This window comes from Oratosquilla oratoria, chromosome 12, assembly GCF_046742065.1.
Source record: "Oratosquilla oratoria isolate Oo_2021 chromosome 12, ASM4674206v1, whole genome shotgun sequence".
In the NCBI taxonomy this organism is placed as follows: domain Eukaryota; kingdom Metazoa; phylum Arthropoda; class Malacostraca; order Stomatopoda; family Squillidae; genus Oratosquilla; species Oratosquilla oratoria.
Genome location: NC_134788.1, coordinates 66,829,363 through 66,842,562, shown reverse-complemented (window position 1 = coordinate 66,842,562; position 13,200 = coordinate 66,829,363). Strand labels below are relative to the sequence as shown.

Sequence of the window (13,200 nt, the reverse complement as noted above, 5' to 3'; positions counted from 1 at the left end):
GAACGAATGGAAAGAGAAAGTCCCCCCTATGGAAGAAATAGAAGTAACAAAGAATGAAATATTGACACACTTGAGTAATCTTGATGTCAGAAAATCGCATGGACCAGATGATATAGCAAACTGGATTCTGAAAGAATGCAGGAATGAACTGGCAGACAAAATACATAGCATACTAAACAGTTCCTTGAAAGAAGGAAAAGTTCCAGAAGATTGGAAAAAAGCAAATATAGTACCTATATATAAAGGAGGAAATAAAGAAGAACCTACAAACTATAGACCAGTCTCTCTAACAAGTACAATAGCAAAAATTTGTGAAAGAATGATCAAAAGTAGATGGGTAAAATATTTAGAAAAAAAACAAAGTGTTAAATCCAAGGCAATTTGGATTCAGACAAGGACGATCATACGTCACCAATTTAATATGTTTCTATTCAAGGCTAATAGATATAATACAAGAAAGAGATGGATGGGCGGACTGTGCATTTCTAGACCTAAAGAAAGCTTTTGACAAAGTTCCACATAAGAAGTTGCTTAAGAAATTAGAAACTGAAGAAGGAATACAGGGCAAACTACTAAATTGGATGGAAGACTTTTTGCAAGAAAGAAAAATGAGAGTAGTGATAAGAAACCAGCACTCAAAATGGGATGAAGTAATAAGCGGTGTTCCGCAGGGAACAGTTCTGGCCCCAATAATGTTTGCTATATATATTAATGATATGGATGAAGGAATAGAAAGCTATATGAGCTTCTTTGCAGATGATGCAAAACTACTGAAAAGAGTGAAAACTGAAGAAGATTGTGAATCACTACAGAGAGATCTAAATATAGTACAGGAATGGAGTAGGAAGTGGGAGATGGAGTTCAATACCAAAAAGTGTAGTATAATGGAATTTGGAAAAAGGAAAAACAGAATAACAGGAGCATATAAATTGGGAGAAGAAGGAATAAAAAAAGTAGAAAATGAGAAGGACCTGGGAGTCATTGTTATGAATAATATGTCACCTGAAAAACATATAAATAAGATTTTTGGAGAAACTTATAATCTAATAAGAACAATCAAAGTTGCATTTACATACCTGGATGAAGAAATGGTGAAGAAAATCCTAATCACCCTGATAAGACCAAGATTGGAATATGCAGCAACGATATGGTCACCAAGTACAAAAAAATGTATAAAAAAACTTGAAAGAATACAAAGAGCAATTACAAAATTGGCACCAACACTCTCAAAACTATCATATGAAGAGAGACTAGAAAAACTTGAACTACAGACACTAGAGCAAAGAAGAGAGAGAGGAGATTTGATAGCTATTTACAGAATCATGAAAAGCATAGAAATTACTGATAGAGAGAATCTGATAAAATGGGATAACAGAAATACAAGAGGACATAGAAAGAAAATAAAAAAAGACAGCTATAGAAGAGACTTGAAAAAGAACAGCTTTCCTCACAGAGTAATAAACAGTTGGAACAAGTTAGATGAGAAAGTGGTGTGTGCAAAAACAATACATGAATTTAAAAATAGTTTAGATAAAATGAGATATGAAGACGGGATCCCACGAGCATAGCTCCCCTTCCCGTAAAATACAACTAGGTAAATACAACTAGGTAAATACACACACACACATATATATATATATATATATATATATATGTATTCATATATATATATACATATATCAACATATATACATATATATATACATACGTATATATATATATATATTCATATATATATATATACATATATATAAACATATATATATATATATATATATATATATATATATATTAATATTTCTAAAGGGCAGTGGACACCTGACATTATCTCACGCGCAGCAGTAGCCAAGTTGATGCGGACACTACATCCTCCCCTCTCCTCACCTCCTCCCTCCTCCGCCACCCCAGTTTGCCCCGCGCCTGAGTGAGGTCAACTGTCCACATCTCTTCTTACTGTAGTTTATAAGTCCCCTCTGTTCTCTATCTTATGTACTTTCCTGAAGAGGGCTACAGTTGATAGCCGAAATATAGGATTTTTCTTTATTCGAAGTTTATTCTTTCTCCGACTGTGGGTTCCTGTGTGTAATTTACAAATGTGCTACTACATTTCTGTTTAGATATACATATATATATACACACACCCATATATATATATATATATATATATATATATATATATATATATATATATACATACACACACACACACACACACACACACACACATATATATATATATATATATATATATATGTGTGTGTGTGTGTGTGTATGTATATATATATATATATATATATATTATATATATATATATATATATATATATATATATATATATATATATATATATATATATATATATCAACCACAATGCACTTTAATTCTAAGCCATCTAGGTGCATGCAAAAGCGAAACGTGGTACGCCCGAGGACTCGAACCTATGCGGCTAGAACGTTACCAGTGCCGGGTGACTTAGACCAATACACCATCAAGAGAGTTATTGATCTCTCTTGATGGTGTATTGGTCTAAGTCACCCGGCACTGGTAACGTTCTCGCCGCATAGGTTCGAGTCCTCGGGCGTACCATGTTTCAATTTCTGCACGCGCCTAGATGGCTTAGAATTAAAGTGCACTGTGGTTGATAAAAATGTATCTCTAATCACTGGGACTCATTCAGTGTTGTACAAATGTGTGTGTGTGTATATATATATATATATATATAGATATATATATATATATATATATATATATATATATATAAATTCACTCATTATTTTGTGCCTTCCTTATGTGAGATTTTTTTGTCCCTTGTATGTGGTTAGTGTTTTGGATATGCTCTAGGTAGTAGATTTAATATACTAAATAAATCAAAATTCTCAATACTTGTTATGTGTGCATGAGCACTTGTTTGCAATATTTCTCTAATTTAGTTCATTCTTGTTTGTTGCCTGATTGCTGTTTATAATAAGTGATGTTCTAAAGCTTCGGGAACATGTGATAAGGTTTAGCGCACCCTCTATATTCCTTTTTTAAAAGTTATATGACGACGTATAATAAACATTGCAAGTTACAGTTCTTGCACATTTCTTTCATGGCCTCAACTGACTTCTTCCAGGTTGTCACCATTGCTGTGTACACCTTCTTTTTGTCTTCACTTTTCGGCCGGCAGTTCTTAGACCCTAAGAGGGGCTACAAGGAGCATAAAATAGACTTTTATGTGCCGGTGTTCTCTGTATTACAATTTCTCTTCTACATGGGATGGCTCAAAGTGGCCGAGTCGCTGGTCAATCCTTACGGCGATGATGATGATGATTTTGAAATGGCTTGGATTATGGAGAGAAACCTGAAGGTAACGTACTATGATTTATTTTTTCAGTCACTCTCTCTTTTTATCTTAATGTGTCCACTAGTACCCTCTTCCATAATTTCTATCGCTGAAATTGTCTTTCAGTAATATAACTATGAAGGACTTGTACTTTAAAAATTGATGATAATGTACTTGATGTCTCGTTCAGTATCAATTAAGTTTATGTTAAGAGACTTAGGTTTTTAGCGGGTTTAGGCTATGGAGACAAGAAAGACTAATGAGTCCATTATTGGGTGAACTAGAACTGTCTTACATGCAACCCAAGGCCTACAGTATATTTGTACGACTGGTAGGGGAGCTACCCGCGGTTTATAAATGTGTTAGGTTAGGTCAAGTCAGCCAGCGACGGGGGTAGCAGCAACGTCCGAGTGAGGATGCGGGAGATGGTGAGGTTAACCCATTCAACTCCGATGACAAGATTCTTGTCATTTGGTCAAATAAAACAAAAAATCATAAAACACCAAAATGTTTGATCAAACACCAGAAAAATATGACGTCAGTCCTCGCTTCGCTCGCGAGCGAAGCGAGGACTGACGTCATATTTTTCTGGTGTTTGATCAAACATTTTGGTGTTTTATGATTTTTTGTTTTATTTGACCAAATGACAAGAATCTTGTCATCGGAGTTTAATGGGTTTAAGTAGCGCCGTCCGTGTGGCGTTCATGTTTCCGCGCCGTCCACTTGACCTCAGGGAATGTGTACAATACTCACCACTCAAAGTTGCCTTGGGTTCAAAGGGCGTCCCGCTTGAGAGAATTGGATGGGCTAAGTGTCGTTGGTGTCAAGGTAGGCCGGTTTCAGTTGGACAATGGAGACCTCAGTCTGGCTTGCCGGAGATGGGTGCGGAAAACCTTGTGTTTCCACTCAAGGACGAGGTGGGGACCGAAGTAGGATTGTGTGAATGGTAGTGTGTGTGCGTCGATCCTGGAGAAAACGAGTGTAGAGGTGTGGAGATCCTTTGGGAGGTATCCCTTGACCTCCCGGTGATGTGTCGGCACACATGGGGCGAATTGACCGACGTTTCGTCGCAGCTGTTGCAGGCTTTCGGGAGACTCCTCTAGAGGAAATACTTCTTCGGGCACGACAAGGGGCTGCCCGAGGACCACCTCCGCTAGAGACACGTCGAAGTCGTTCTTGATTACTATCCGAAGGACAAGGAATATTCATGGTAGTTGGGGAAGCCAGGAGTCGGTGTTGTAACGTCCCATAAGAGATGCCTTTAGGGAGCGGCGAGCTCGTTCAGCCATGCCGTTGGCTGCAGGGCTGTAAGAGTTAGTGTAGTGGGTTGTGGTACCCAGTGAGAGATTGACACAACCGCGGCGTGAAGGACATTCCTTGGTCGAAGGTGGTATGCCCCATCCATCTTTTAAGCGATGTTGGGGAGGAAATGGTGGTAGACGCTTACCATCCCGATAAACCTCTGCAGGGGCTTTGATGGAAGTGGGTCTGGGAAACTTCCCGACTGCGGCAACTTTATCCTGAAGGGGACGAACACCGTCAAGAGAGATGAGATGGCCCAGAAAAAGGGACGGATTTTTTTTTTTTTTTTTTTTTTCAATGGTGTATTTGTCGAAACGGACGACGAGACTGTTGTCTTGGAGACGCAGGGGAATGACCTGTAGGTGTTGGAGATACTGGTCAGGTGAGTCAGAGAACAGCAAGTCGAGGTCATTGAGGGTGCCATCCATTAGACACTGGAAGAACGCGCCCGAGTTGTGTAAGCGAAATGTGTGCGTTTCGAAGGGGGTGGCGACGGCGGTCTTCTGTATCTCGTCTGGATGTACCGGAACCAGGTAGTAACTTTCAGGCGGCCTAGTGTCAAGAAGATCTTGGCTCCGCTAAAATATGTTATAACGGAGGCAATGTACGGAAGTGGGTAGTGGTCAGGTTCCGTGATCATGTTCAGCCACCGGTAGGCTCCGCAGAGGTGCCAGGAACCGTGGTTCTTTTTGACGAGGTGGAGAGGAGGCCAAGGATTGGGGACCTTGCCTTTTCACAAAGGCCCATCATCTCGATCTCCTGTGAGGTTTTCTTGGCGGTGGCGAGTTTCTCAGGTGGTAGGTGGCTGTATTAGCAAACGCTGGATGCCCAAACGCCTTGGTGTAGTGGTGAACGCCATGTTTAGCTACCGTATGTGGTATCTGTCGCAATGCAGGATTAGAGGAGTCGGAGAATCCAGTGAGGTGGGCGTAGGGCTGTCTAGCTTCAATGGTGGCGACCGCGGGTGGCTGTAATATGGTTTGCAGGGGCATCGAGGCGAGTGCTGTTGCACAGACCAGGCGGCTGTTGGCAACATCGACTAGAAATCTGTAATAAGTGAGAAAATCAGCACCGAGGGAGGGCGTCCTGACGTCTGCCATTATGAAGCTCTAAAAGTAGTGGTGTCTCCCGATTGTGAGGTGCAGGTGTTTGTACCTGTAGGTGACGATGGAGTTGCCGTTGGTAGCTACGAGTATCGCGCCGACATCCTTGGGGTACCGGCATTCTGCTGCAATTTCAGAAAATATGGATATGCAGGAGCTGGTGTCGAAAAAGAAAACGACGTTTCGAGGTCTGTCGACGGTGTAAGGCCCGTGACTGTCGGTGTCGCTTTTAGGCGTTTTTCGTTTTTTTTTTTTTATCAACTATTTATTTATTTATTTTTGTCCAGATGTATCCTGGTCGGCAGTTCCTAGTGGAGGTGTCGAATCCCTTGTAGTAGTAGCACAAGTTGTGTGGGGATGCGGTCGTCTAGTATCGTTGTTCTTGTTGGTGTCTGTTGGCTGGAACTGCTGCTGAGGTAATGATCTCGCCCTTGTTGACGAAGTCGTCAGTAGTACAGGCGCAGGCGTCGGCGAAGTGCTCAGCCATCCGTTAAACTTCGTCGATGGTAATGTCCTAAGCGTCACTATGGACGGATCGGACTAGCGCTGGGAGGCGCAGGAGCCACATCTGTCGGATCATATTGATACTCCTGGTGGTTCCATCGGATTTGGGTGGGAGGCGGCTAATGGACAAGGTACGCTGTGCTTGGTTTAATGTTCCCCCAGTGGCTATTCGGGGAGTTGGAGGATTTTTGCGGCTCTGGAGGTTGTCGGTGGCGAGAATTCTATGCAATGAATCCGTACAGGTTCGTCTCCTGGACAAAGTCGAAACTAGTAAGATAGGGAATGGCGGGTCCTTCCTGGAGAGTTTAACCAGTATATTAGAAATTCAGGTTTCAAATATATATATATATATATATATATATATATATATATATATATATATATATATATATATATATATATATATATATATATATATATATATATATATATATATGTATGTATATATCATGTAGTTGATTTGATATTTGAATCGGATATTCTTTTTTAAATATTCGTACGAGACGTTTTTTATACGGATGACTCGGAAGAGATTTCACTTCCTTCATTAAAAATAAATGAATAAAAATCTACCCGTAAACACCGTGGTATCAGACCACGGATAGGTATATGGGTTTATAGTATGAAAAATGTCTATTTTCTTTAGAGTTGCTAAAGAAAGACCTGAGGATTTTTACCCACTTTAAACCCATTAAACTCCGATGACAAGATTCTTGTCATTTGGTCAAATAAAACAAAAAATCATAAAACACCAAAATGTTTGATCAAACACCAGAAAAATATGACGTCAGTCCTCGCTTCACGAAGCGAGGACTGACGTCATATTTTTCTGGTGTTTGATCAAACATTTTGGTGTTTTATGATTTTTTGTTTTATTTGACCAAATGACAAGACATCTTGTCATCGAAGTTTAATGGGTTAAGTACTTTTTTCTAGTTAACGTTGACCATATCACTTGATGGGTGAAACATTATCTGTTCAGACACAAGCACTTATATAAGAATATTCAAGCGTGCCTAAATTAAGGCACGCTACTGACGTGGGCGTGTGTTTTGACTTGACCACCCCAATCATAATGAAGAAGGGCACAACGAACGGAGGCGAACAGATAGATAGATAGATAGATAGATAGATAGTTTGATAGATAGATAGATAGACAGATAGATAGACAGATAGATAGATAGAGAATCTTACCACTTTCCCTTAGCAAGTATAGAGACTCCCCTTAGGTCTTTTCTGCCGAGGCACATGAGATTGTGGAACCGGCTTGTGAGACAGATTAATCATACAATACTCTACAGATTTAAGCGTGCAGTTAATGTCTGACTGTCGTTATTAGAACAGTTTTGTGTAGTGTTATTAAAGTATATGGCCGTCTTCCTTTAAAGGGGTAAGTCCTTTTGGTATAAGATGTACAGTATGTTGTCAAAGTGAAGATGTCAGATGATATATTTCTGAGTACAAACTGAAGATGGGGTCTTAAATGTAATAGAGAGAGGGAGAGAGGAAAAGAGAGTTTACTTGCAGGTCTAAGTGTATTATTGTGAATTTCTAAATAAGAGTCCGCTGAACTAAGAACAATCCACCTACTGATTTCTTCTTCACCTTATGGTCTAATTTCAGCTCTCCTACCTCATCGTGGATGACCTGCACAACGAGTTCCCCGAGCTGCTGCAGGACAAGTACTGGGGCCAGTCCTTCCCTGAGATAATAAGCTTGCAAGAATCCAAGGAAGTCCTCCATAGGAAAGAGACATTGGATACCTTGCCCACTATAGTAGTCGAAAATGAGGAGAAGAAAGTTTCACCCGAGGAAAATGAGGTTTGCAATTTCCTATGCACGTACACTCCCCACCCCTTACATACAATTTTTCATCAAATTGGACCCAATATCACTCAGTAGGTTTTCTTGGAATCACTGAGAGAGATTTTATTCTTGAATAAGAGTGGGGCACATTTATTTATAGTTGTACTCCACAATGGTTGTGAAGTTCACTGCCCTTCTGCTTGTATTGTGCCGTGTGGAAGTTTGACCAACATGATCAGCATGTGCGTAAACTCGGACCAACTGGTTTGAGCCTGCTATCATAAGTTTAGCGGTCTCCTGATGAACTAACTGAGCTATTGCACCTCTACTATTTATGGATTAAACACCAATCTTGGAGAAAGAAAGAAAAAAAGGGGGGATTGTAAATATGGACCTCCCTAACTGCGGCTGAAATTTTTTCATTCTGTGCTCGGGCAGCTGAGGTAAAGATTTTAGCCTGGTAAGAATCGATAAGGGCGTAAGAACTAATGAAGTAGACCGCTTTCGTATATTACATCCTTAGTGTAGAAAGTATATAGTTGAATAGAAATATATAGTTTATATATACATGAAGAAGGAACAAGGACAGTTTACATAGGAGTGGAGGACATTTACCTCCTGGAAAGCGGGAGGTCAGGTCGCAAGGGTCAATGCGTCCCACTAATGAGGGAAGGGCGACATGAGGTCACGCTCGCAGGGTTACCTGTTATTCTTTTGCTTATTTCTTGGCAGATAAAATTGTCAAGTTTATATATGCCTTTGTGTAAGTTAGTATTTTGGTCACTGGTGATTTGGATCAAAGTACACTCTATTAAATTTCTTACTATTATATTACTGGTGTAATAGATGGTATGGGCATTACCCCAATCAACAATCTGTTGATTGGGGTAATGCCCATGCTATCTATTACACCAATAACATAATAGTAAGAAACTTAATAGAGTGTAGTTTGATCCATACCATACTACACTCTATTAAGTTTCTTGTGTGTGTGATTCATCTAGGTCTTTGAATCACGTGTTGTACTCGTGATCGACAGCTATTTCCCTCACGGAAGAGAGCTCAGAGCTATGGGTAATGATGTGACCATACACGCACACACCCTAGCTCCCCGCCCACGAGAGTTGGAGTAACGACTCGAAGCGCAGCGATACTAAAATTATTTCAGCCCTGGGCAGGATTCGAACCAGGACCGCCGTAGTGTGTGTGTGTAATGATAATGATGATGATAATAATAATAATAATAATAATAATAATAATAATAATAATAATAATAATAATAATAATAATAATAATAATAATAATAATAATAATAATAATAATAATAATAATAATAATAATAATAATAATAAAAATGATGATGATGATGATGATGATGATGATGATGATGATGATGATGATGATGATGATGATGATGATGATGATGATGATAGTAACAATAATAATAATAATAACAATAATAATGATAATAATAATGATAATAATAATCAACGGTTTATTGGGTATAGCAGCATTTCTGCTGAAAATATACATCCTACAAGATTATAACAATATAAAACTATGACAGTGAAAAGATGTTACAAGCATTCAAAAAACTAGACAAAAAACAGTAAGCTGAGTAATAGGTGTGTAGTACAACAATGTTAATTCTTGTTGTTGATTAAGTTCTTAAATGTCGGTATGGGGCTCTTCTTGTACCGGTCGGTACGTGCTCTGATCGGCTTGATGGAATTATGGTGCTGCACCTGCAGCCGAGGTCGTGGTACCTGAGGAGGTAGCAGGTTCCGGTGCCGAGGATGTTTAACCAGGGTAACCGCAAACGACCTCAGACCCTGAAGATAGCGGTCAGCAAGGGTGGGTAGTCCTAGTGTGGTGAGAGCGTGCTGGTAGGTGGTGTATTCTTTGCCAAGGATTGTGCGACAGGCTCTTTTCTGCACTTTCTCCAGCTGACACTGCTGCGTCATAGTGAGTGAGGAGTCCCAGGAGGGTGATGCGTACATCAACTTGAGTAAAATGAAGGAAGTGTAGATGGTCTTGAGATCTTCAGCCTGTGCCCCTAATGAACTCAGTCGACGCAGAATATACAACTGACGGTGTTGGCGGTGTACTCCTTCCAGGTCAACTTGTCGATGGTTATCACCAGCAGCTTGGTTGACTGGACCACTTGCAGGGGTTGGCCGTCAATTGTCAGCAGGGGAGGGGAGAGAACGTTGTTGGAGGTGTGGAAGAGCATTACCACAGTTTTCTTGTGGTTGATGGAGACTTTGTTGTGCACTGTCCATGTGTGTAACTTGTCCAGTGTGTCCTGCAACGGGTCGTAGTTCAGGTCAGTGTTGGACACAGGGATCCCCACCGTGCAGCCGTCAATATATTTCCACCTGTGCGGTGTGTCTCCCAGGGCATCCTTGATGAGTATCAGGAAACACAGTGGCCCCATTCTTGTTCCCTGTGGTACCCCATAGGAGAGATACTGGACTGCAGAGACGTGTCCCTGATATCTGACAGTTTGGCAACGGTCCGTCAGGAAGTCAGACAGCCAAGCCACCAAAGAGGTAGGGAGGCCAGGGTGGATGGCTTTGGTGATGATAGTGGTATGATCTACAAGATCGAAGGCTTTCTTGAAGTCAATGAACACCACTGCAAGTGAAGTTTTGCGCTGCTCGAGATTTTTATAAAGTCAAGGAAGCTGATAAGGTAGTGGATGGTGGAGGATGTTTTCACGTTACCAAACTGCTGGGCATCAATGAATTTGCTGACTTTTGAGTATGCCCACTCAAAGACAAAATCCTCACAAATAAGACTAGGAATGGGAGTGATAGTAATGGGTCTGAGATCACTAAAGGACTGGGGATTCGAAGATTTGGGGATGGGAATACTGAAGCCTGTCTTCCAATCCGTGGGACATTTGCTCTGCTTAAGTGAGGCGTTGATTATTGAACAGATCGGGATGGCAAGTTCGTGAGCAAATTCACGATAAAGTTTGATAGGCAAGTCTACGAGTGTAGATGCCCGCTTTGATGTGATACTAGCGAGCTTCTTAACAACTTGAAAAGCATGTACTGTGGGGAGAGAAGGGGAGGGGAGGAAGGCAGGTAGGAGAGGTTAATGCCGGGCAGCGTTTGACAGATGGAGGCGAAATGGTCATTTAATTACTTCGCCGCAAGGGCTGGAGGGAATTGTGACAGGAGGGGGATGTCAGAAGCCTGCCTCATACCACACAAGCTTTTGACCCTGCTAAACCACAGGTTGCTGTTCTGCTGTAAGTACTTGATATTGTTGAGGTAGTGCATCTTCTTGGCTCTTTTTATTTCCCTTATGACTTTGTTCCGGAGTTGTCTAAAAAGGTTTATGTCAGTGTAAAAAGCTTTAGCACGCTGTTGAATCAGTCTCTTAATCCTGGGAGTGATCCATGGGGCATCGGCTGAGTGCGTCCGCATTTGCTTCAAAGGGAAATGACGATGGAAGGCCTGCGTAATTATATTGATATAGTTGTCCCACTTCTCCTGAACTCCCTCCACTGCGAGCACCTCTGTCCATGGATGTTGAGTAATCCATTGTCCAAATTCACGCAAGTGTGAGTCGGGCATGGGCCTGTGAAGGCGGGTGGTGGTGCTGAGTGCCAACGAAGTCGTGCCGGCCGGTAACCACAGGATGGACGAATGGGTGGACCGACCAACTGGGGGAGGGGTTGCGGGGGGAGGTACAGTTCACTCATGTCACTAAGAATGAGGTCAAGCGTGTTGGCGCCATGTGTGGGGAAGTTGACGTGTTGTGATATATGTAGATGTTCTTGAATATCACTGGTGTCTAACTCATTGAAATCCCCACATAGGACCAGCCTAGCACCGGGGTATTTGGCCCTGAGACTGTCTGCTGTACTAATATTAATGTGTTCCACCAAAGCGTCGGCCGGTGGAGCTCGTGGGGGTGATACACAACACACAGAATGATGGAGGCTGTGTAGCGAGGGTGTGAGGGGGGTGGGGTTAACTGCAACCATAGGGTTTCTAGGCCCTCAGGGATGTCGACGGTTCTAGGACAACTGCCCACGGGACAATTGCCCCCGTAGGACAACTGCCCCCGGACAACTGCCCCCTGGACAATTGCCCTGGAATTTTTTGCCATTTACGTAATTACTTTTTAGTAATTGCCTAATTAAGTAACGATTACATAATCGGTCATTTAGGTAATCGGTCGTACAAGTTATAGTTGATTTCCGAAAGTTATCGCCAATTGCATAATTACTGTCTAGTCAAACAAATGTTTACAATATATATATATATATATATATAGATACATATATATATATATATATATATATATTTTTATTTAGGCTTAAAAAGAAATAAGGATCCAGTGTCTATTCAGAAATATAAGAAGTTACAGGACAATTGCCCTGGAATTTATTGCCATTTACGTAATTACTTTTTAGTAATTGCCTAATTAAGTAACGATTACATAATCGGTCATTTAAGAAATAATTGTTGCTATTTCCTGAATCTATTACCATTTATGTAGCTACTTCCTAATTAGGTAATCGGTCAACCGTTAAAGGATGTTTTTACCACTCATCTCAAAGCATATACCGTAAGGTGTAAAATGAAGGTCTCCAAACTAAATACCAAACTGACGCCGATTTTTCCTTACAAATCCGTATGATTCCTGCTTTGGCGTTTGTTCCCCTAGAAAAAGTTATTGAAGCATTTGAGAAACTGCAAGAGACGTTACCATCTGAGGCTGATGCTATAAAAGATTATTTTGAAGGTACATACATCGGCAGAAGACGTCGACATACAAGGAGACAGCCACGTTTCCCTGTAAGCATGTGGAGTATGTACATTTGTGTTGTTGAAGCTTTACCTCGAACAAACAACGCCTTAGAAGGATGGCATAACCATATGCAAGCAAGCGTTACGTCATTTCATCTAAATATATGGAAATTTCTGGGGGTGTTGAAGAGAGAACAGGCACTATCCAGTGTCATAATCAATCAAATACTTGCTGGGCAACCAATACCTTCTAAGCGGAAACGCTATCAGGATTCTAGCATAAGAATAGCAAACATTGTGCAAGACTTTCAGAACCGCGATGTATTGGAATTTTTGAGATACATAGCCCACAATTTAAAATTTTAGTAGTTAAATCCTTTTTCAATATTTT

At 40.8% G+C, this 13,200-nt stretch overlaps 1 protein-coding gene across 2 annotated transcripts in view; it reads left to right on the top strand.

Annotated features, from left to right (window-relative positions):
* The window catches only part of LOC143031964 (bestrophin-3-like), a 61,638-nt gene that overhangs the window by 38,535 nt on the left and 9,903 nt on the right, over positions 1 to 13,200 (top strand). For both annotated transcript variants that reach the window (XM_076196365.1, XM_076196366.1), the window contains 2 exons: positions 3,116 to 3,349; positions 7,858 to 8,055. In XM_076196365.1, the coding sequence (XP_076052480.1) occupies positions 3,116 to 3,349; positions 7,858 to 8,055 (432 nt within the window). The remainder of the gene's footprint in view (positions 1 to 3,115; positions 3,350 to 7,857; positions 8,056 to 13,200) is intronic.